Below are 25,687 nucleotides of genomic sequence, written 5' to 3' on the forward strand. Positions count from 1 at the left end.
GTGAGTTTTCATAGCAAGATCATGTGACATACCTGGGTCATATTTATTAGTGCACACCAACGTAAACCGCTTACTCCAAACACTACAACGGTTTCCGTTGCAAAACATTTAGCTATGTTGTGCACCAATGAATACAACCCTGTAGTCATTCATAGATTGCTATAAGACACTGGACATGGTATAAGACACTGGACATGGGTAGATTATCCTCCATGTAAAAACAAATTGCATGTGTGAGTGTATTTATATGAATGTTATGTGAATATGTTAATAATCTTTGTCAACCCTTTCTGTCCTCTCTAGGAATATGAGACCGCCCGTAAGGAGCTGGAGGGGGTGAAGAAGGAGAGGGAGAACGCCAAGAAGCAGCTGAAAACTGTGAGGGAGTCCCAAGCCCCCACGCTGAAGAAGATCCAGCACATTGACAGCCAGCTGAGGCCCATCGAGAACCAAATGAAAGACAAGGTCAGACAGGCTCCCTGGGCTGTGTAGCTGCGATGGATGGAGGGGGATGTCCATTTATTCCACTTAGTTCCAGGTTCACGGCTTATTCATTTTGAAACAGGGCCCTGGGTAGAAGCATGGGTTATATTTACTTGGTGGGTGATACTGCACAGACATTTGGGAACCAGTGTGTTGTGTAGCCCGTGGACTAGTGGTGATGTTTCCTTGTTGTGTTCCAGACAGCCAGAATCAGGGAGGCCTCTCAGAAGTGTAAACAGAAACGGGACCACCTGGACAGTAAGCACAGAGAGGTCTGGCACTGTTTTCTTTCTCTATTTCTGCTTTATTTTGATACCCTCTTGATACCAATGAGAAAGTATGACATCAAAGAAATGTAAAAAGCTTGATCCTCCCCTATCCCTCTAGATTGAGGACATCAAGCAGGCCTTCAGCCTGAAGCAGACTGAGGAGGCGGACCGGCAAAAGCGAATCAGCAACACCCGACGCATGATTGACGACCTGCGGGCAGAGCTGGCTAACCTGGGCGACATATCGGACGTGACACCGCGGATCGATGTGGTGAACACAGAGCAGAGGCGCATCCAGGAGGAGAAGGCCAAGATGGAGGGAGAGAAGGCCGACCTTCGCAGGGAGAAGGACAACCTGAACGGAGAGTGTAGACGTAAGAGACATGCACACACAGGCTCTGAGTAGTCCTGGGTCACAAACTTTCATGTCTTGGCACAGTGCCTTACTACACCATTTTAACCATGGTGAAGTGTTACACATACCATTAGGCTGGACAATAGAACGAGTCAAAATTCACCCAAGGCTGAAAAATGGCCAAAGAACGTTGGTTGAGCTGGAACACTAGCACGAGGCCATAGCAAATGAATTGAAACTAACCTTCGCTGAGCCTCTTTTAACTGGAATGATCCTTAGAATTCAATTTTCCCTAAATGGCACCAGAAAATGTATACCTTTTCATTTTACCACTACAATCTGTTTTTAGGACAAAACTGAAAAATAACAACTTGTGTAGAAAGTAAACATCCGCATCTCGATGGTGCCAAGTGTGCTTATGTCTGCATAACAAGGAAGTAGGAAATAAATGGCAACTTCTGATTATTTCTGGTCTAGCGATCGATGACAATGGAGTACGCTGCCCAGCCTTAATTAGAAAGAGGAGATTATCCTGATTTAAAATGGTGTCCTACTTGAAAAACAATGGCAGTCTGAAAGTTCTAAGAACAGTCTTTTATTTAACCAGCTTACCATTTATCTACTACCATTTGCCTTTTTGTGTTTATCATTTTGTGGTTTGTAATCTAGCAGTTAAGCGTGTTGGGCAGTAACCGAAAGGTGGCTGGTTTGAATCCCCGAACGGACTAGGTGAAAATTCTGTCAATGTACCCTTGTGCAAGGCACTTAACCCTAGTTGCTCTGGATAAGAGCGTCTGCTAAATGACTAAAATGTAAACTAGGCCTCTGTGAAAGCTTGGCAATAACTTATTAACTTTTCAGTATTCACAGATCTATTCCTCTGATGACATGGCAGGCAGGCATGCAGACAGACTCTTCTGATGGCAGGCAGCACACTCAGCATAGCAAAGGCTCTTTTGAGAGCTACCAGATTTATACAAAAATGTTCTATGTTAAGGGTGTGTTACTTTGGCAGATAATGTCACCCATCTAAATAAATAGTAAAAAAAAAAGAATTAACTAAATGTATGGTGTTCATGTCAGTTTCATTGTTTGTTATGCTATACATTTATTTTATTTTGTTTTTAACTATAGGAAAGTCAGTTAAGAACAAATTCTTATTTACAATGACGGCCTACCAAAAGGCCGCCTGCGGGGACAGGGGCTGGGATAAAAAATAATAATATATAAATATATAAGTCAAAAGTTTGGACACACCTACTCATTCAATGATTTTTTTTTTTTTTTTACATTGTAGAATAATAGTGAAGACATCAAAACTATGAAATAATACATATGGAATCATGTAGTAACCAAAAAAGTGTTAAACAAAGTAAAATATATTTTATATTTGAGATTCTTCAAATAGCCACCCTTTGCCTTGATGACAGCTTTGCACACTCTTAGCATTGTCTCAACCAGCTTAATGAGGTAGTTCCTGGAATGCATTTCAATTAACAGGTGTGCCTTCTTAAAAGTTAATTTGTGGAATGTATTTCCTTCTTAATGCTTTTGAGCCAATCAGTTGTGTTGTGACAAGGTAGGGGGGGGTATACAGAAGATGGCCCTATTTGGTAAAAGATCAAGTCCATATTATGGCAAGAACAGCTCAAATAAACAAAGATAAACAGTCCATCGTGTGTGTATATGTATATGTATATATATATATATATATATATATATATGAGATTGTGGATATATAAACTCAGCAAAAAAAGAAACGTCCCTTTTTCAGGACCCTGTCTTTCAAAGATAATTTGTAAAAATCCAAATAACTTCACAGATCTTCATTGTAAAGGGTTTAAACACTGTTTCCCATGCTTGTTCAATGAACCATAAACAATAAATGAACATGCACCTGTGGAACGGTCGTAAAGACACTAACAGCTTACAGACAGTAGGCAATTAAGGTCACAGTTATGAAAACTTAGGACACTATAGAGGCCTTTCTACTGACTCTGAAAAACACCAAAAGAAAGATGCCCAGGGTCCCTGCTCATCTGCATGAATGTGCCAAAGGCATGCTGCAAGGAGGCATGAGGACTGCAGATGTGGCCAGGGCATTAAATTGCAATGTCCGTACTGTGAGACGCCTAACACAGCGCTACAGGGCGACAGGACGGACAGCTGATCGTTCTCGCAGTGGCAGACCACGTGTAACAGGATCGGTACATCCAAACATCACACCTGTGGGACAGGTACAGGATGGCAAGAACAACTGCCCAAGTTACACCAGGAACGCACAATCCCTCCATCAGTGCTCAGACTGCTGCAATAGGCTGAGAGAGGCTGGACTGAGTGCTTGTAGGCCTGTTGTAAGGCAGGTCCTCACCAGACATCACCGGCAACAACGTTGTCTATTGGCACAAACCCACCATCGTTGGACCAGACAGGACTGGCAAAAAGTGCTCTTCACTGACGAGGCGTGTTTTTGTCTCACCAGGGGTGATGGTCGGATTCGCATTTATCGTCGAAGGAATGAGCGTTACACCGAGGCCTGTACTCTGGAGCGGGATCGGTTTGGAGATGGAGGGTCCGTCATGGTCTGGGGCGGTATGTCACAGCATCATCGGACTGCGCTTGTTGTCATTGCAGGCAATCTCAATGCTGTGCGTTACAGGGAAGGCATCCTCCCTCATGTGGTACCCTTCCTGCAGGCTCACCCTGACATGACCCTCCAGCATGACAATGCCACCAGCCATACTGCTCGTTCTGTGTGTGATTTCCTGCAAGACCGGATTGTCAGTGTTCTGCCATTGCCAGCAAAGAGCCCGGATCTCAATCCCATTGAGCACGTCTGGGACCTGTTGGATCGGAGGGTGAGGGCTAGGGCCATTCCCCCCAAAAATGTCCGGGAACTTGCAGGTGCCTTGGTGGAAGAGTGGAGTAACATCTCACAGCAAGAACTGGCAAATCTGGTGCAGTCCATGAGGAGGAGATGCAATGCAGTACTACTTAATGCAGCTGGTGGCCACACCAGATACTGACTGTTACTTTTGATTTTGACCCCCCCTTTGTTCAGGGATACATTATTCAATTTCTGTTAGTCACATGTCTGTGGAACTTGTTCAGTTTGTCTCAGTTGTTGAATCTTGTTCATACAAATATTTACACATGTTAAGTTTGCTGAAAATAAACGCAGTTGACAGTGAGAGGACATATCTTGTTTTGCTGAGTTTATATATATATGTTTGTGTATGTATGTATGTATGTATGTATGTACATTGAGGGGAAAAAAGTATTTGATCCCCTGCTGATTTTGTACGTTTGCCCACTGACAAAAAATGATCAGTCTATAATTTTAATGGTAGGTTTATTTGAACAGTGAGAGACAGAATAACAAAAACAAAATCCAGAAAAACGCATGTAAAAAATTTTATAAATTGATTTGCATTTTAATGGGGGAAATAAGTATTTGACCCCTCTGCAAAACATAACTTAGTACTTGGTGGCAAAACCCTTGTTGGCAATCAGAGGTCAGATGTTTCTTGTAGTTTGCCACCAGGTTTGTACACATCTCAGGGGGGATTTTGTTCCACTCCTTTTTGCAGATCTTCTCCAAGTCATTAAGGTTTCGAGGCTGACCTTAATGTGCTCTTCTTGAGCCACTCCTTTGTTGCCTTTGGCCATGTGTTTTGGGTCATTGTCATGCTGGAATACCCATCCACGACCCATTTTCAATGCCCTGGCTGAGGGAAGGAGGTTCTCACCCAATATTTGACGGTACAATGTGATTTTCTGGATTTTTTTTCTCATTTTGTCTGTCATAGTTGACGTGTACCTATGATGAAAATTACAGGCCTCTCGCATCTTTTTAAGTGGGAGAACTTGCACAATTGGTGGCTGACTAAATACTTTTTCCCCCCACTATATGTCATGCAATAAAATGCAAATTAATTACTTAAAAATCATACAATGTGATTTTGTGGATTTTTGTTTTAGATTCCATTTCTCACAGTTGAAGTGTACATATGATAAAAATTACAGACCTCTACATGCTTTGTAAGTAGGAAAACCTGCAAAATCGGCAGTGTATCAAATACTTGTTCTCCCAACTGTATGTGTGTATACACTACTGTTCAAAAGCTATTTTTTGCCCCATTAAAATAACATAAAATTGATCAGAAATACAGTGTAGACATTGTTAATGGTGTAAATGGCTATTGTAGCTGGAAAGGGCTGATTTCTTAATGGAATATCTACAGTTGAAGTCGGAAGTTTACATACACCTTAGCCAAATCCATGTTAACTCAGTTTTTCACAATTCCTGATATTTAATCCAAGTACAAATTCTCTGTCTTAGGTCAGTTAGGATCACCACTTTTATTTTAAGAATGTGAAATGTCAGAATAATAGTAGAGAGAATGATTTATTTCAGCTTTTATTTCTTTCGTCACATTCCCAGTTGGTCAGATTTTTACATACACTCAATTAGTATTTGGTAGCATAGCCTTTAAATTGTTAAACTTGGGTTAAATGTTTCGGGTAGCCTTCCACAAGCTTCCCACAATAAGTTGGGTGAATTTTGGCCCATTCCTCCTGACAGAGCTGGTGTAACTGAGTTAGGTTTGTAGGCCTCCTTGCTCGCACACGCTTTTTCAGTTCTGCCCACAAATTTTCTATAGCATTGATGTCAGGGCTTTGTGATGGCCACTCCAAAACCTTGACTTTGTCCTTAAGCCATTTTGCCAGAACCTTGGAAGTATGCTTGGGGTCAGTATGAAAATGTATGCACTCACTAACTCTAAGTCGCTCTGGATAAGAGCGTCTGCTAAATGACTTAAATGTAAATGTCATTGTCCATTTGGAAGACCCATTTGCGACCAAGCTTTAACTTCCTGACTGATGTCTTGAGATGTTACTTCAATATATCCACATAATTTTCCTTCCTCATGATGCCATCTATTTTGTGAAGTGCACCAGTCCCTCCTGCAGCAAAGCACCCCCACAGCATGATGCTGCCACCCCCGTGCTTCATGGTTGGGATGGTGTTCTTCTGCTTGCAAGCCTACCCCTTTTTCCTCCAAACATAACGATGGTCATTATGGCCAAACAGTTCTATTTTTGTTTCATCAGACCAGAGGACATTTCTCCAAAGAGTACGATCTTTGTCCCCATGTGCAGTTCCAAACGGTAGTCTGGCTTTTTTATGGTGGTTTTGGAGCAGTGGCTTCTTCCTTGCTGAGCGGCCTTTCAGATTATGTCTGTTAAGGACTCGTTTTACTGTGGATATAGATACTTTTGTACCTGTTTCCTCCAGCATCTTCACAAGGTCCTTTGCTGTTGTTCTGGGATTTATTTGCACTTTACGCACCAAAGCACGTTCATCTCTAGGAGACAGAACGCGTCTCCTTCCTGAGCGGTATGACGGCTGCGTGGTCCCATGGTGTTTATACTTGCGTACTATTGTTTGTACAGATGAACGTGGTACCTTCAGGCGTTTGGAAATTGCTCCCAAGGATGAACCAGACTTGTGGAGGTCTGTAATTTTTTTCTGAGGTCTTGGCTGATTTCTTTGGATTTTCCCATGATGTCAAGCAAAGAGGCACTGAGTTTGAAGGTAGGCCTTGAAAGACATCCACAGGTACACCTCCAATTGACTAAAATGATGTAAATTAGCCTATCAGAAGCTTCTAAAGCTTCTTCATTTTCTGGACATTTCCAAGCTGTTTAAAGGCACAGTCAACTTAGTGTATGTAAACTTCTGACCCACTGGAATTGTGATACAGTAAATTATAAGTGAAATAATCTGTCTGTAATCAATTGTTGGAAAAATGACTTGTGTCGTGCACAAAGTAACCGACTTGCCAAAAATATAGTTTGTTAACAAGAAATTTGTGGCGGGTTGAAAAACAAGTTTTAATGACTCCAACCTAAGTGTATGTAAACTTCCGACTTCAACTGTGTGTGTGTGTATATGCATATATAAAGTGCTGTTCTTATTATTCTGACATTTCACATTCTTAAAATAAAGTGGTGATCCTAACTGACATAAAACAGGGAATTTTTACTAGGACTAAATGTCAGGAATTGTGAAAAACTGACTTTAAATGAATTTGGCTAAGGTGTATGTAAACTTCCGACTTCAACTGTATATACAGTGGGGGGAAAAAAGTATTTAGTCAGCCACCAATTGTGCAAGTTCTCCCACTTAAAAAGATGATAGAGGCCTGTAATTTTCATCATAGGTACTCGTCAACTATGACAGACAAAATGAGATTTTTTTTCTCCAGAAAATCACATTGTAGGATTTTTAATGAATTTATTTGCAAATGATGGTGGAAAATAAGTATTTGGTCAATAACAAAAGTTTCTCAATACTTTGTTATATACCCTTTGTTGGCAATGACACAGGTCAAACGTTTTCTGTAAGTCTTCACAAGGTTTTCACACACTGTTGCTGGTATTTTGGCCCATTCCTCCATGCAGATATCCTCTAGAGCAGTGATGTTTTGGGTCTGTCGCTGGGCAACACGGACTTTCAACTCCCTCCAAAGATTTTCTATGGGGTTGAGATCTGGAGACTGGCTAGGCCACTCCAGGACCTTGAAATGCTTCTTACGAAGCCACTCCTTCGTTGCCGGGCGGTGTGTTTGGGATCATTGTCATGCTGAAAGACCCAGCCACGTTTCATCTTCAATGCCCTTGCTGATGGAAGGAGGTTTTCACTCAAAATCTCACGATACATGGCCCCATTCATTCTTTCCTTTACACGGATCAGTCGTCCTGGTCCCTTTGCAGAAAAACAGCCCCAAAGCATGATGTTTCCACCCCCATGCTTCACAGTAGGTATGGTGTTCTTTGGATGCAACTCAGCATTCTTTGTCCTCCAAACAAGATGAGTTGAGTTTTTACCAAAAAAGTTCTATTTTGGTTTCATCTGACCATATGACATTCTCCCAATCCTCTTCTGGATCATCCAAATGCACTCTAGCAAACTTCAGACGGGCCTGGACATGTACTGGCTTAAGCAGGGGGACACGTCTTGCACTGCAGGATTTGAGTCCCTGGCGGCGTGGTGTGTTACTGATGGTAGGCTTTGTTACTTTGGTCCCAGCTCTCTGCAGGTCATTCACTAGGTCCCCCCGTGTGGTTCTGGGATTTCTGCTCACCGTTCTTGTGATCATTTTGACCCCACGGGGTGAGATCTTGCGTGGAGCCCCAGATCGAGGGAGATTATCAGTGGTCTTGTATGTCTTCCATTTCCTAATAATTGCTCCCACAGTTGATTTCTTCAAACCAAGCTGCTTACCTATTGCAGATTCAGTCTTCCCAGCCTGGTGCAGGTCTACAATTTTGTTTCTGGTGTCCTTTGACAGCTCTTTGGTCTTGGCCATAGTGCAGTTTGGAGTGTGACTGTTTGAGGTTGTGGACAGGTGTCTTTTATACTGATAACAAGTTCAAACAGGTGCCATTAATACAGGTAACGAGTGGAGGACAGAGGAGCCTCTTAAAGAAGAAGTTACAGGTCTGTGAGAGCCAGAAATCTTGCTTGTTTGTAGGTGACCAAATACTTATTTTCCACCATAATTTGCAAATAAATTTATTAAAAATCCTACAATGTGATTTTCTGGAGAAAAAAAATCTCAATTTGTCTGTCATAGTTGACGTGTACCTATGATGAAGATTACAGGCCTCTCTCATCTTTTTAAGTGGGAGAACTTGCAAAATTGGTGGCTGACTAAATACTTTTTTCCCCACTGTAGCTAACTGTAAAGTAAAGAGAAAATCATGAGGCATATAGTCTTTGGTTGCATGCTATTTTATGTCAATCATATTGCTGCTATAGCCTGTAACTGATGCTTCGTGGTCTTATGCTGCCATCTATTGGAATTATTTAGCAATTAAAAGTTATTAAGTCACATAAAGACATTGGTAAGACAGCTGAGAAATAAAGTGTATTTTCCTTATTATTTCCTGAGATCCGTCTCAAACCTGCCCCATCTATCCCAACCAATTGCTGGACTTTCATATATAGGTTACTAGGTCACACCCAGTTCAAACCACATTTGAAAAATAAAATGTGGCTTGTTTAAGTGTTCTGCCTTGCAATAATAAAGATAATAAAATAACTAATAACAAAACAGCTAAATGCTTACGTAGGTTTAGATTTTTTTTAAATAATCAAAATGCTATTTAGTACTATAATGGTATTTACTAACATAATATTATTACAAAAATAGTTTCTAAAAGTGTTCTAGGCTACCTTACCCAATAATTAGGATTAGGGTTAAGGCTAAAATGGGTTAGGGTTGCCATTAGGGTTAGAAAAATTGTGACCATTACAGCTGTAGGTGCATTGTGTTACAGGTTAGAGTTAGAATTACTGTGACCATTACAGCTGTAGGTGCATTGTGTTACAGGTTAGGGTTAGAATTACTGTGACCATTACAGCTGTAGGTGCATTGTGTTACAGGTTAGGGTTAGAATTACTGTGACCATTACAGCTGTAGGTGCATTGTGTTACCGGTTAGGGTTAGAATTACTGTGACCATTACAGCTGTAGGTGCATTGTGTTACCGGTTAGGGTTAGAATTACTGTGACCATTACAGCTGTAGGTGCATTGTGTTACAGGTTAGGGTTAGAATTACTGTGACCATTACAGCTGTAGGTGCATTGTGTTACAGGTTAGGGTTAGAATTACCGTGACCAATACAGCTGTAGGTGCATTGTGTTACCGGTTAGAAGTTGCTCAGTTGGTAGAGCAAGGCACTTGCAACGCCAGGGTTGTGGGTTCAATTCCCACAGGGGGCCAGTATGAAAAATGTATGCACTCACTAACTGTAAGTCGCTCTGGATAAGAGCGTCTGCTAAATGACTAAAATGTAAATATAAATTACTGTGACCATTACAGCTGTAGGTGCATTGTGTTACAGGTTAGGGTTAGAAAAATGGTGACCATTACAGCTATAGGTGCATTGTGTTACCAGTCAGGGTTAGGGCTAGAATTACCGTGACAATTAAAGTTATAGGTGCATTGTATTACCGGTTATGGATAGGGTTAGGGTTACCATTACAGCTGTAGGTGCATTGTGTTACCAGTCAGGGCTAGGTTTTATATTCGGTAGGGTTAAAATAAACTGTTTTGTTTTTTAGATGCACAGGCCTATTCCTATTTGCCCCGCCGATGTTTCAATAGAATGTGTTCTTCAAGTGCAGGACCTTTAAAAAGTTGCTAGATGACATCATAGGATCATAAGTACCCTCTGGTGTAATTGTTTTCAAAACTCTTATCCAATTGCGTTCTGCTGCCCCTCGCTGTCCCCAGGTCCACCCAGGACCCGCCTGCAGACCCGATACACTGAGATTGGTGATGGGGTGATCTTGAAAGTGATTAACCAGTACTGTCTGTAATTGTGCTCATTTTATGTTGTACAGATGTTTCAACCGGGTTTCTATTGTATGTTTTCTTTGACCAATATAATGTTTATTGCATAGTGTACAGGTGATAATATAGATAACATTGGAGGTGCTGAGGGAAAGGTTATCTGTGATCAGGGCAGAGGTGTCACTGTGGGGATTGGAAATGAATTTTCTCTGTCTGTAGTGGGTGGTATGGGGTTTGGGGGGGTTGTGGTGGTATGTTACTGAACTTTGCCTGGGTGAGTAAATCTTAGAAATTTTTGTTTTTCCTGAATGCTGAAATTACTCTTAAGGTTGAAGGGGTGGGTAAACCTGTTGTGCTATGGAGAAGTTGTGTTTAATTGCTTGATGTAGGGGTCTGACTATGTGAAAATGTTGATACCAAGGGGATGAGTATTTTGTGTTGATGGGATGATGAGGAGAAAGATGAAGGGGATAGGGTCCGGCTGTTGTTTAGAAGGGTGTCAGTGTTCCCGTCTTTGGGGGGGTTGGGGGTGGGAGCAGGATACAAACCCTGTTTGGGGTAAGGGACAGGGTTGGGCAAGGTGATAGGCCAGGGTTGGGTTTGGTTCAGACAGAGGAGAATTGGATGGGTTTGTGTTGTATGCTTGTGTTGGCTGAATGGGAGGGAGAGCCACCAAAGTGCTGTTCTTGATTGTTCTTAAAAACCTATTTGCGTAACCTCGCCCTCTAAGGACATGAAATAAGGTTGAGATGGTATGGTCCAAGTCCTGTTGACGGGATGAGATTCTATTGACTCAAATTAATTGTGATTTCACTATACCTTTTTGAAAGGGTGTTTTGGATGGTAGCTGTGTTTATGGAGTAGAGCATGTGTATCTGTAGGTTTAAAGTATACTTTGGTGAGTAATGTTTTCTGTGTTGCATTGTTTTGGTTGAAGAAGACTGTTGTATCCAAGAAATGTACTTCCATTGGATCTATTGTGTATTTAACTTGATTTGATGGGTGGTGATTTTTGAGAATATTAATGAAATCTGTGAAAAGTGTGATGTCATGGGGCCAAGCTCCTATGATGTCTAAAATAGAAGGTGGGTTGGAACGGGCACTTTGTCAGTACCTCTCTCTCCCATTCAGCCATGGAAATGTTCGCATATGCAGGTCTCTACCCATAGCTGTTCCCTCCACCTGTAAGTAGTGCCTACCATTAAACATGAAGTCATTGCTCGTCAGGCTGATCTCTAATAGTTCAAATATTTCGTTGTCCGGTTTATCCCTATCTGGAAACCTATTGAAAAGTGTTCTAACTGCCTCTATCCCTACCACTGTGTTGATATTGGTGTATAAGATATCTATATCAATGGTGAATATATGTATGTATGTTTGGGAGGGAACAGCTATGGGTTTGATATTTTCTAAGAAGTGATATGTGTCCCTAAGATAATTGGGGTGCTTAGTGGAGAGGGGGTTGAGATAATAGTCAATGTATTCTGAGATGTTGTAGGACTCACTGTTACAGTCAGAAACAATTGGTCTTCTGGGGGGAACCTCAAAGGGAACTATCCAGGTGTCTGGTTCTTTGTGTATTTTCGGGAGTAGGTAAAACAGTCTAGGTCGTGGGGTGTCTGGTCCAAAGAGAGTTCTGTTTAGCAGTGATATAATGTTTTTCATAGAGGGTTTGAATGATTTACCTTAATTGTATTTGTCTGTAGTTGTATACTGTTGCCTTGGTTTATAGTGTTTAGTGTTGGATAATTGTCTGTTTGCTTCATATGTGTATAGGTGTTTATCTAGTATAACTATTTTTGATCCTTTGTCTGCTGGTTTCAGTATAATGTGTGGGTTGTTTTATTGCCTCTCTTTCTATGTGGGTGAGATTGTCTTTTGTGTCTGTCTGGGGTTGGTAATTGTGGAGAGTATTTTAGTCTGTTCTGATTAGCAGCTTAATCGCTTAAACTTTGGTTCCCAGGTGGAATGAAGGGTAAACGGCAAGTAATTGTCATTAGTCTCATAGTCAAAATAGTCTAAAAGTCTCAGTCGTCTTTGGTACTTGTGGGTGTCCCTTCCTCCCAGTGGAATCTGTTGGGGCGGGGAGTAAAATAAAACTATTTTTCCAGGAGTTGGATCTGTATTGCTGTTGGCTGAGAAGTCTGTGATGAATTCATGATGTTTAATAAACCAGGTGTAGTTCTGCCCTCTGCTGGTGGATTTGAGGTAGTGGCTGTGGCAGCAACACTGAGGGAAGAGGGAAAAAGTTGTGAAAAGATTCTGTTGGTGTGGCTATGATTGTCCAAGCTGTGGATGGACGTAAATGTATTGCTGGCACCAGCTATTGAATATCAGTCTTGCTGTGGTTGTTGTCCAGTGTATCAGATCTGCAGATGTATGGAATGTATCATGCGGTATCTCTACGAGGGTTGGGAATTGTTAGAGTTAGGGTGACTATTACAGCTGCGCACCATTTGCTCAATTCGATGCCTACGAACAAACAGATTTCGACGCATATCAAATTACCCAGCAGCCATTTAGAAACAACAAATAGTCAAAACAAAGGTTCTTTCTTAATTAAAATTTTTATTCTGGCTGTTTTTAAATTGGCCACGTCTTGAAAAAGAGGACCGGGACATGCGTTTTCTTCAGGTTTACACCTTTTTCTGAAAACAAATATGGTTAACCATGACCAGAAAATGTTTGTTTGATGGCTATGCGCCAGCCATCGTTAGCACTGTGGGTCACAACAGCATGTACCAAGGCGAACAGTGAGCTTGCTCACCAAGTAGCCGTAACCTTGTTAATAATAAATTACCTGAGGTAAGCCTCCGAGTTGAACATGGGCAGGTCTCATTGCCAACAATAGCGAAGCAGGCATTGTGACGTAGAACAATGGGCTGGGAATAGAACGTTCGGAAGGCGAGTTGGTGCCACGGTGCTCAATAGAACTAATAGGAGCTGGCAGGGTGAAAAATGCCCTAAAATAAGGCCTGTTCTTTTTCGAGATTACGGCAAGCAGCTGGAACATATGGTAATATTATGAAACTGGGCTCCACGGCAGATGCAATGTACTAGTTTTTATCAGAAAAAAACGTTGTTAAAAATGTCATGTGTCCAGCCTAATACCATTTGACTTGGTGCTTAACTCTCCCTGTTTCCTGTAGTGTTGAAGAACAGGCTGAGAAGTCTGGATGACATGATGAAGATCAAGGAGGAGAAGCTGAGAGTGCGCTCCAGGGACACCTACGCTGCCGTCCAGTGGCTGAGGCAGAACAAACACCTCTTCAGTGGCAATGTCTATGAACCCATGATGCTAGTGGTGAGAGCATTCTATATGTCCTGGCCCTGTCCTAATACTTTAAAGTGTCATTGTTGTCGAGCACCCCTCATACTTTGGTTTGTTTGCTGTAGCGCGGAGGCCTTTTTTCAATGAAAAGACCACTTGGTTCAAAGACCAAGTAAACAGAATTTGAAAGCCCATAGTAGCATTTTGTTGAATGAAACGTTCTGTTCTATCAGATCAGTGTCCGCAACCCTAACCATGCCAAGTACGTGGAGAACCACATTCCTTTCAACGACCTGCGGGCCTTCGTCTTCCAGAAGAGGGAGGACATGGAGAAGTTCATGACGGAGGTGAGGGGGGCCTGCAAATAAAGAATAGATTCAGAAAAGAAATTAAACTGCCAATACAACAATGCTCTGTCTACAATGATACAAGGCAGGGTTTGTATGGTCATGAAAATCCTGGAAAAGTCATGGAATTTTAAAATGGTGTTTTCCAGGCCTGGAAAAGTTTTGGAAAATGATACAATTCAAAAAGGTTTGGAAAAGTCATGGAAATTAATAAATAATTTCTGTTAATGTAATTTATTTAGGCACAGTTTTTAAATATGTTATCAATCAAATAAAAATCAACATCAGCCAGGATCGGAATGACACCTAACGCGTCTGTGGTTGCGTGCATCACCTGTATGTGTTCGAGACAATTGGGCTGTTGCTCAAGGTAGAGCGGGACTGTCGGACATTGTAGCAGCAGGTACTCCTAGCCTATAAAATATGATAGAAAACAGACTAATAACTAGGTAGCCAATTCAAAACATATCTTGTACCCTCTAGTTAACTGTTTAGCTATTATTAGCATGTATTAATGTTTTCGTCATATCCCGGAAAACTTTCACTGACACTCACGAAAAAGGCCATACAAAGTTGATTTACTTTTTTGAACGATTCATATGATTAATATAAATTATTCTTTTTGACAAAACAAACAATTCACTTTGCCATTATATTAGTTGGGATTTGGTTCAATTGTGGTGAATTAAATCGTGAATCAAAATAATTTGTGAATGGCGAATAGTAAATTTAGGAATAGATTTGATGTAGCCTTTTGGATTATGTGGCTTCAAAATTTGTTTTGTAGATACTTCCAGTTCATTTGGGCATCCAATGTATCGGACATTGCAACTCAATAGATGCTAGTCAGCCTGCAAAGTAAACACGACTATAGGCTAAATATAACTAAAATCGAAAAGGTATATTTTCTGAAAATTTGTGGGCTTGCTTCAGCTGAATACAAATATTTGTAACCTACGATAGCCATTTGATCTTTGATATATATTGAATGAGCAAATTATTTCAAAAGGCATAAAACGTATTTGGTTGTAATGTTGCGATGTTATACATCAAGGGTGGTCAACCATCCTCCAGGAGAGCTAATGGGTGTGCAGGCTTTTATTCCAGTCCCCCTCTAACGAACCACATTTTAGAAATTAGCTGCTCAACCGGACCTTGTTAATCTGGCTCAGTGTTTGAGCAGGGCTTGATCAAAAGCCTTGACACCCAGTAGCACTCTGAGGGTTGACCACATGTTTAAAACAGTTGCCTAACAGGTGTTCTACTTTGGGGGGGGGGTTAAGTGTCTTGCACAACGACATGGGATCAGAGAGTAGCCTCCCAGAGCTGATATCACATTACGCATACTTTTTTATACCTACATAGAGATGCTGTCAATTGTTGGTCATGGAAAAGTCATGAAATTCCATCTGTCAAATAAGGCCCTTATTTTTACTGACCATGTGACCCACCTGACAATGTGACCCATCTGCCCAGGCTCTAGTTATAGGCTCTAGTTCAAGGAACTATATACAGTAAAAAAGTTATAATGGATTTGTCCTTGGCCTCAGGTACGTGACAGCCAGAACCTGAGGGTGAATTCAGTCTTTGCTCCTGTGGAGTCCTGTGCCACACGCCCCCCTTCCCGACCCATTGAGTCCCTGAAGTGAGTAGTCCTCTCATACTGTCCCAAGATGGATTGTAAATGTATCAAGCCTATACCTAACCGTAATTCTACCCTTCCAGTTTAATGTGTAAGATGCATCTTTATCTTCTTTTCCTGTCTGTAGGCGCTTTGGGTTCTTTGCGTACCTGCGGGAGCTCTTCGATGCTCCAGAAGAGGTTATGAGCTACCTCTGCAACCAGTACAAGGTGCACGATGTTCCCGTGGGAACGGACCAAACCAAAGCCATGATCAAGACGGTACGTTCCATACCCCAGACTAGCTGGTAAGATGGAGAGTCATGAATGTCAACAAATGTCACTTTCATAGTTTATTTGATTTCTGAACAGACTGGAATCTAAGCAGCTCCAAACTAGGGGTGTGACCGTTAAAACAAAGTTGGGATCCTTAATGTTAAGAAAATCCCTAAAAAATATATTTTCCCGTGTTATAGACTATTAGACAATAGGCTATAAAGGCCTGGGGATTCATGTTTTCTTTTAAATCCACAACTTGAATCCCTCCACAGCCTCATAGAGGATCTAGATACATTTTCTAACCTCTCTGGATTACAACCAAATTATGATAAATGTACTATATTAGGTATTGGAGTTATGTCGCACATGCAGCTAACAAAAACATATGGAAATGTCTGCTCTACCCAAAATTACAACCAAATAATTGCAGCATTACCGCAAAAATGGAAAAGGAAAGTGGAAGGGGGAAAAAGTAAGGAACTTGTCTGTCGGCCCTGCATTAAAGAATATAATTGGTTAAAGAAAATTGTGATAAATAAAAAAAGTATACCAGTTTCATTTAAGGACCAAAGGATTGACAGCCGTCCCATATAGATTGCAAAATAGTTGGGAAGAGATTTTTGACGTATCGATTCCATGGCATAGTGTTTATGAACTGATACGCAAAACGACGCTGGATTCAAAACTTAGAATTTTTCTATTTAAATTATTATATTAAATTCTTGCTACCAATAGGATGTTATTTATATGGGGGGGGATACAATCTTCCCAGCTGCAGATTTTGCTGCGAAGAGACAGAATCATTAGATCATTTGTTTTGGTACTGTCCATTTGTAGCTTGTTTTTGGACACAGGTCCAGGAATGGCTAAAGTATTGCAATATTTACCTGGCGCTAACCCTGCAGATAGCACTACTGGGTGATCTGAAAAGTCATAATCAATCGATCAATAATATAATACTTTTAGCAAAAAATGTTTTTTTTTTCAATTTACGATCTGTAGAAACAATGAGAATAGAAAGGTTCAGAACTTTTGTAAAACATCACAGTTGAAAAATATGGCAAATAGAAATCCAATATGGATGGTGTTAAGAGATAGATGGGAGGGGTTGAATGGAGCTGAAGGATGGGACTAATAACAACAACAACAACAAGATAACTAATGTAAAGCATACTTGTCCATAAGTATATAGGTTATAGGTTGAGAGCTTTTGTGAAAGAGCACAGTTAGAAAAATATGGCATATGGAAGCAAACCAGATGGACATCATGAAAATGAGTGTGTGTGTGTGTATGTACAGTGGGGAGAAGAAGTATTTGATACACTGCCGATTTTGCAGGTTTTCCTACTTACAACGCATGTAGAGGTCTGTAATTTTTATCATAGGTACACTTCAACTGTGAGAGACAGAATCTAAAACAAAAATCCAGAAAATCACATTGTGTGATTTTTAAGTAATTAATTTGCATTTTATTGCATGACATAAGTATTTGATACATCAGAAAAGCAGAACTTAATATTTGGTACAGAAACCTTTGTTTGCAATTACAGAGATCATACGTTTCCTGTAGGTCTTGACCAGGTTTGCACACACTGCAGCAGGGATTTTGGCCCACTCCTCCATACAGACCTTCTCCAGATCCTTCAGGTTTCGGGGCTGTCGCTGGGCAATACGGACTTTCAGCTCCCTCCAAAGATTTTCTATTGGGTTCAGGTCTGGAGACTGGCTAGGCCACTCCAGGACCTTGAGATGCTTTTTACGGAGCCACTCCTTAGTTGCCCTGGCTGTGTGTTTTGGGTCGTTGTCATGCTGGAAGACCCAGCCACGACCCATCTTCAATGCTCTTACTGAGGGAAGGAGGTTGTTGGCCAAGATCTCGCGATACATGGCACCATCCATCCTCCCCTCAATACGGTGCAGTCGTCCTGTCCCCTTTGCAGAAAAGCATCCCCAAAGAATGATGTTTCCACCTCCATGCTTCACGGTTGGAATGGTGTTCTTGGGGTTGTACTCATCCTTCTTCTTCCTCCAAACACGGCGAGTGGAGTTTAGACCAAAAATCTCTATTTTTGTCTCATCAGACCACATGACCTTCTCCCATTCCTCCTCTGGATCATCCAGATGGTCATTGGCCAACTTCAGACGGGCCTGGACATGCACTGGCTTGAGCAGGGGAACCTTGCATGCGCTGCAGGATTTTAATCCATGACGGCGTAGTGTGTTACTAATGGTTTTCTTTGAGACTGTGGTCCCAGCTCTCTTAGGTCATTGACCAGGTCCTGCCGTGTAGTTCTGGGCTGATCCCTCACCTTCCTCATGATCATTGATGCCCCACGAGGTGAGATCTTGCATGGAGCCCCAGACCGAGGGTGATTGACCGTCATCTTGAACTTCTTCCATTTTCTAATAATTGCGCCAACAGTTGTTGCCTTCTCACCAAGCTGCTTGCCTATTGTCCTGTAGCCCATCCCAGCCTTGTGCAGGTCTACAATTTTATCCCTGATGTCCTTACACAGCTCTCTGGTCTTGGCCATTGTGGAGAGGTTGGAGTTTGTTTGATTGAGTGTGTGGACAGGTGTCTTTTATACAGGTAACGAGTTCAAACAGGTGCAGTTAATACAGGTAATGAGTGGAGAACAGGAGGACTTCTTAAAGAAAAACTAACAGGTCTGTGAGAGCCGGAATTCTTACTGGTTGGTAGGTGATCAAATACTTATGTCATGCAATAAAATGCAAATTAATTACTTAAAAATCATACAATGTGATTTTCTGGATGTTTGTTTTAGATTCCATCTCTCACAGTTGAAGTGTACCTATGATAAAAATTGCAGACCTCTACATGCTTTGTAAGTAGGAAAACCTGCAAAATCGGCAGTGTATCAAATACTTGTTCTCCCCACTGTGTGTATATATATATATATATAATGAGGGAAAAAAGTATTTGATCCCCTGCTGATTTTGTCTGTTGGCCCACTGACAAAGACATGATCAGTCTAATTTTAATGGTAGGTTTATTTGAACAGTGAGAGACAGAATAACAACAACAAAAAATCCAGAAAAATGCATGTCAAAAATGTTATCAATTGATTTGCATTTTAATGAGGGAAATAAGTATTTGACCCCTCTGCAAAACATAACTTAGTACTTGGTGGCAAAATCCTTGTTGGCAATCACAGAGGTCAGACGTTTCTTGTAGTTGGCCACCAGGTTTGCACACATCTCAGGAGGGTTTTGTCCCACTCCACTTTTCAGATCTTCTCCAAGTCATTAAGGTTTCGAGGCTGACGTTTGGCAACTCGAACCTTCAGCTCCCTCTACAGATTTTCTATGGGATTAAGGTCTGGAGACTGGCTAGGCCACTCCAGGACCTTAATGTGCTTCTTCTTGAGCCACTCCTTTGTTGCCTTGGCCATGTGTTTTGGGTCATTGTCATGCTGGAATACCCATCCACGACGCATTTTCAATGCCCTGGCTGAGGGAAGGAGGTTCTCACCCAGGATTTAACGGTACATGGCCCCGTCCATCGTCCCTTTGATGCGGTAAAGTTGTCCTGTCCCCTTAGCAGAAAACCCCCCCCATGTTTGACAGTGGGGATGGTGTTCTTGGGGTCATAGGCAGCATTCCTCCTCCTCCAAACATGGCGAGTTGAGTTGATGGCAAAGAGCTCAATTTTGGTCTCATCTGACCACAACACTTTCACCCAGTTCTCCTCTGAATCATTCAGATGTTCATTGGCAAACTTCAGACGGGCCTTTATATGTGCTTTCTTGAGCAGGGGGACCTTGCGGGCGCTCAGGATTTCAGTCCTTCACGGCGTAGTGTGTTACCAATTGTTTTCTTGGTGACTATGGTCCTAGCTGCCTTGAGATCATTGACAAGATCCTCCCATGTAGTTCTTGGCTGATTCCTCACCGTTCTCATGATCATTGCAACTCCACGAGGTGAGATCTTGCATGGAGCCCCAGGCCGAGGGAGATTGACAGTTATTTTGTGTTTCTTCCATTTGCGAATAATCGCACCAACTGTTGTCACCTTCTCACCAAGCTGCTTGGCGATGGTCTTGTAGCCCATTCCAGCCTTGTGTAGGTCTACAATCTTATCCCTGACATCCTTGGAGAGCTCTTTGGTCTTGGCCATGGTGGAGAGTTTGGAATCTGATTGATTGATTGCTTCTATGGACAGGTGTCTTTTATACAGGTAACAAGCTAAGATTAGTAGCACTCCCTTTAAGAGTGTGCTCCTAATCTCAGCTCGTTACCTGTATAAAAGACACCTGGGAGCCAGAAATCTTTCTGATTGAGAGGTGGTCAAATACTTATTTCCCTCCTTAAAATGCAAATCAATTTATAACATTTTTGACATGCGTTTTTCTGGATTTTTTTGTTATTCTGTCTCTCACTGTTCAAATAAACCTACCATTAATTATAGACTGATCATGTCTTTGTCAGTGGGCAAACGTACAAAATCAGCAGGGGATCAAATACTTTTTTCCCTCACTGTACATGGATGGATGGATGGATGGATGGATGGATGGATGGATGGATGGATGGTTGAAGTCGGAAGTTTACATACACCTTAGCCAAATACATTTAAACTCAGTTTTTCACAATTCCTGACATTTAATCCTAGTAAAAATTCCCCGTTTTTAGGTCAGTAAGGATCACCACTTTATTTTAAGAATGTGAAATGTCAGAATAATAATAGAGTGATTTATTTCAGCTTTTATTTATTTCATCACATTCCCAGTGGGACAGAAGTTTACATACACTCAATTAGTATTTGGTAGCATTGCCTTTAAATTGTTTAACTTGGGTCAAACGTTTCGGGTAGCCTTCCACAAGCTTCCCACAATAAGTTGGGTGAATTTTGGCCCATTCCTCCTGACAGAGCTGGTGTAACTGAGTGAGGTTTGTAGGCCTCTTTGCTCGCACACGCTTTTTCAGTTCTGCCCACACATTTTCTATAGGATTGAGGTCAGGGCTTTGTGATGGCCACTCCAATACCTTGACTGTGTTGTCCTTAAGCCATTTTGCCACAACTTTGGAAGTATGCTTGGGGTCATTGTCCATTTGGAAGACACATTTGCGACCAAGCTTTAACTTCCTGACTGATGTCTTGAGATGTTGCTTCAATATATCCACATAATTTTCCTTCATCATGATGCCATCTATTTTGTGAAGTACACCAGTCCCTCCTGCAGCAAAGCACCTCCACAGGATGATGCTGCCACCCCCATGCTTCACGGTTGGGATGGTGTTCTTCGGCTTGCTAGCACCCCCTTTTTCCTCCAAACATAACGATGGTCATTATGGCCAAACAGTTCTATTGTTGTTTCAGCAGACCAGAAGACATTTCTCCAAAAAGTACGATCTTTGTCCCCATGTGCAGTTGCAAACCATAGTCTGGCTTTTTTATGGCGGTTTTGGAGCAGTGGCATCTTCCTTGCTGAGCGGCCTTTCAGGTTATGTCGATATAGGACTAGTTTTACTGTGGATATAGATAATTTTGTACCTGTTTCCTCCAGCATCTTCACAAGTTCCTTTGCTGTTGTTCTGGGATTTATTTGCACTTTTCTCACCAAAGTACGTTCATCTCTAGGAGACAGAACGCGTCTCCTTCCTGAGCGGTATGACGGCTGCGTGGTCCCATGGTGTTTATACTTGCGTACTATTGTTTGTACAGATGAACGTGGTACCTTCAGGCGTTTTGGAAATTGCTCCCAAGGATGAACCAGACTTGTGGAGGTCTACAATTTTTTTCTAAGGTCTTTGCTGATTTCTTTTGATTTTGTACCTGTGGATGTATTTCAAGGCCTACCTTCAAACTGTCTGTAAACAGTTGTTGGAAAAATTACTTGTCATGCACAAAGTAGATGTCCTAACCGACTTGCCAAAACTATAGTTTGTTAACAAGAAATTTGTGGAGTGGTTGAAAAACAAGTTTTAATGACTCCAACCTAAGTGTATGTAAACTTCCGACTTCAACTGTATATATATGTATGTGTGTATGTATGTATATTTATTTATTTATTTGCAAGGGAAAAAAACATATGGGGGATTGGAATTGATGCAGACAATTACATTGATGGAAGTTGCAATCTATCTGAAATATTAAAGCTGATCTACCCCCTAGTTGTGTCATGTAAATAAAACCAGAAGAAGAGGCGAACTTTAGGCTACTTTGGTGAATTTACAAAGCATGCAAGACGACATTGCGAGACGCAAATTACCAAGACATATGTGCATGGTTCTCCCTGCTCCATTCTCTCTTGTGTTGGCCTGCCTGCTCTTTCTCTTCACTAATGATGGGAGTGTGTGTTTTGTATTCAGTCTTTGGTCTGTTGCGTGTAGAATATCCTAGCCTATTAATGACACTGATGTCGCCGGGATACAGAGGTATCTTCAGGCCAGTCTTGCGAGCATGGGATAGCCTACTCTTCGTTACGGAGTGGGTGGGGGTGCTTTCGTCTCATAATATGAAATTACAGTAGGCTGCTGGCATGTTTGTTTGTCAGAGTAGGCTACACTACGGCTTTTTAAATGCCGACACGAAACCTTCTCTTGACATATGAATGGGCATTTTACTTGTCTGTGAAGGAATGCCGCTTCTGATGCGGGACAAACGTTCATCGCTAGGTGACCAGAACTGTCAATCAAATTATCTCGATCTGCCTGTACGCAGACCACTCTCCTAAAAAATTACTTTAAAGTTCATTTAAATACTGTGACATACCAATACATTTTGTAGAAACAAAACACATCTAGCTACCCTACCATAAAAAACAACACAGCAGCACATCAATCCGCAACGTTTATTGTTGTCAAGGAAACAATACAGAAAAGGTACAGATGCTTCTGATGCGGCAGATTTTTTTTTTATCGTCTAAAAAGTTATCAATTGTTGCTATTGACACGTTACTGTAGCTGCGTTCTATGTCTGATAGAAATAATATAGCCCTAGGGGTCATACATGCGTAATAGTACCATTATTCTGCATTGTGAATTGAAGTGGAATTTTATGATTTTGCATCGTTTTAACGGAAAACCTATAAAAAAATGCCAGTTGAAGTGTTAAGCAAAATTGTCCGTTTGTCACATCCCTAATATTTCACCTCAATAATAATCATTTGACCATATATGTTTGTCAGGTGATTGACGAGCCTTATCTGAAGGTGCTCTACACGGCTGAGGAGAAGTACTCCCTGAAGAAGTCCTTCTACTCGGGCAAGACCAGCACCAGTAACTCTGCCGTGCGGCCCTCCCAGTACCTCACCATGGCCGTGGACGCCGAGGACAAACGCCAGCTGGAGGAGCAGATCAGTGTGAGGCCAGGGAAAATATTAATTTAAAATAACACATGCTATACACTGTCCATTTGCAATCAGTATACTTTTGTTATTTCACACAGGAGAGGAACTTTCTAAGATTGACTTGACACCTGCCATAGTAATACATTTATATCATAGACACACAATGATGCCAGTTGGTATAGATTACTTACAGTAATGTAATAATAACCAGATGCTTAGCATAGCATTACACCTTGAAAGTGAAGTGTAACCTTTGGCCATGCCCAGACGGCTGAGAAGAGCATGCAGGCCATCGACGCACAGATGATAGCCACGCAGGAAAGTGCTGCCAAACTTGATCGCCGTGACAACGAGCTGCGGGCCCAGAAGAAGGCGCTCTCGGAGCTGAAGGGCAAAAAGAGACAGCTGGAACAGAAGATCAGCACCAAGCAGGACAGGTGGGTGGCACACACACAGTGTAAACCTTTAGACAATACGTTTCGTATTTGTAAATTCTCTCTCACACACCATTTCCTCTTCTGTGTGTAGTCTTCGGCAGATGGAGCAGGGGGGCATTGATCTGCAAAAGGCTGAGGAAGAGACCAAGGCCCAGATCTCAGCAGTCAACTCCCAGAAGGTGGCCATTGTGGCTGAGTTCATGGCCCACATGAAGGTACACTGTCACAGGGGTTAATGCTGAAGGCTCAATATACACAGACTCTATGATACATGAGATGTGAATACTAAAACCCTTTCTCTTTATCCCACTCTCTCCTCCCCCTCTCCCTCCTCTAGCTGAGGGCTACGTTGAGTATGGAGAAGGTGTACATGGCTCTAGAGACCGTGGGCATGACAGCAGAGAAGACCAAGCTGGAGACTGACTGCAGGGACGGCTCGGCTGAGCTCAGGGTCCTAGAGGTCAGGAGGTCACACGCGCACACACACAGGATGTAAAGATGGCGCCGACAGAGAGGGCTGCCTCGCTTCTAGTCCTTAGGAAACTTTACAGTATTTTGTTTTTTTTATGTATTATTTCATACATTGTTAGCCCAGAAAAAGTGTTGTTACATACAGCTGGGAAGAACTATTGGACATCAGAGTGGCTTCAACTTACCAGCACTACGACCAGGAATACGACTTTCCCGAAGCGGATTCCTTCTTCCGCACCACCCAGGACATTTGAACTGATTCCAGAGGCCGACCCAAAACAACGCCGCCAGAGGAGAGGGAGCCGGAGCGGTCTTCTAGTTAGACTTAGGAGGCGTGTACACCACCCATCGCTTCCGAGTATATTACTCGCTAATTTCCAGTCCCTAGACAACAAAGTTGACGAGATCAGGGCAAGGGTTGCTTTCCAGAGAGACATCAGGGATTGTAACATACTGTGTCACGGAAACATGGCTCTCTGGATATACTGTCCCCGTCCATACAGCTATCTGAGTTCTCAGTACATCGCGCCGACAGTAATAAACATCTCTCCGGGAAGAAGAAGGATGGGGGGGTATGTTTCATGACTAACGACTCATGGTGTAATTGTAACAACGTACAGGAACTCAGGTCATTTTGTTCACCTGACCTAGAATTCCTCACAATCAAATGCCGACCGTATTATCTCCCAAGAGAATTATCTTTGGTTATAGTCACGGCCGTGTATATCCCCCTTCAAGCCGATACCACGACGGCCCTCAAGGAACTTCACTGGACTTTATGCAAACTGGAAACCATATATCCTGAGTCTGCATTTATTGTAGCTGGGGATTTTAACAAAGCAAATTTGAGAAAAGGGCTACCTAAATTCTATCAGCATATTGACTGTAGCACTCGCGCTGGAAAGACACCAGACCATTGTTAGACACATTTCCGCGATGCATACAAGGCCCTTCCCCGCCCTCCTTTCGGCAAATCTGACCACAACTCCATTTTGTTCCTCCCTTCCTATAGGCAGAAACTGAAACAGGAAGTACCCGTGGTTAGGACTATTCAAACGCTGGTCTGACCAATCGGAATCCACGCTTCAAGATTGTTTTGGTCATGCGGACTGGGATATGTTCCGGGTAGCCTCTGAGAATAGTATAGACGTATACGTTGATTCGGTGAGTGGGTTTATAAGGAAGTGTATAGGAGATGTCGTACCCACTGTGACTATTAAAACCTACCCTAACCAGAAACCGTGGATAGATGGCAGCATTCGCGAAAAACTGAAAGCACGAACCACCGCATTTAATCATGGCAAGGTGACTGGGAATATGGCAGAATACAAACAGAGTGGTCGTTCCCTCCGCAAGGCAATCAAACAGGCAAAACGTCAATATCGATACAAAGTGTCGCAATTCAACGGCTCAGACACGAGACGTATGTCACAGGGTTTACAGACAATCACGGACTACAATAGGAAAACCAGCCACGT

The 25,687-nt window shown here is 42.0% G+C and overlaps 1 protein-coding gene across 4 annotated transcripts in view; it reads left to right on the top strand.

Annotated features, from left to right (window-relative positions):
- Positions 1–25,687, top strand: part of LOC121541645 (structural maintenance of chromosomes protein 5-like) — a 37,197-nt gene that overhangs the window by 1,888 nt on the left and 9,622 nt on the right. For all 4 annotated transcript variants that reach the window (XM_045208085.1, XM_041850816.2, XM_041850815.2 and 1 more), the window contains exons 7-17: positions 304–465; positions 684–755; positions 871–1,126; positions 13,625–13,779; positions 13,980–14,093; positions 15,644–15,738; positions 15,863–15,995; positions 23,140–23,313; positions 23,569–23,738; positions 23,830–23,953; positions 24,076–24,198. In XM_045208085.1, coding sequence (XP_045064020.1) covers positions 304–465; positions 684–755; positions 871–1,126; positions 13,625–13,779; positions 13,980–14,093; positions 15,644–15,738; positions 15,863–15,995; positions 23,140–23,313; positions 23,569–23,738; positions 23,830–23,953; positions 24,076–24,198 — 1,578 coding nt within the window. The remainder of the gene's footprint in view (positions 1–303; positions 466–683; positions 756–870; positions 1,127–13,624; positions 13,780–13,979; positions 14,094–15,643; positions 15,739–15,862; positions 15,996–23,139; positions 23,314–23,568; positions 23,739–23,829; positions 23,954–24,075; positions 24,199–25,687) is intronic.

The sequence above is a fragment of the Coregonus clupeaformis genome, chromosome 27, assembly GCF_020615455.1.
Source record: "Coregonus clupeaformis isolate EN_2021a chromosome 27, ASM2061545v1, whole genome shotgun sequence".
In the NCBI taxonomy this organism is placed as follows: Eukaryota; Metazoa; Chordata; class Actinopteri; order Salmoniformes; family Salmonidae; genus Coregonus; species Coregonus clupeaformis.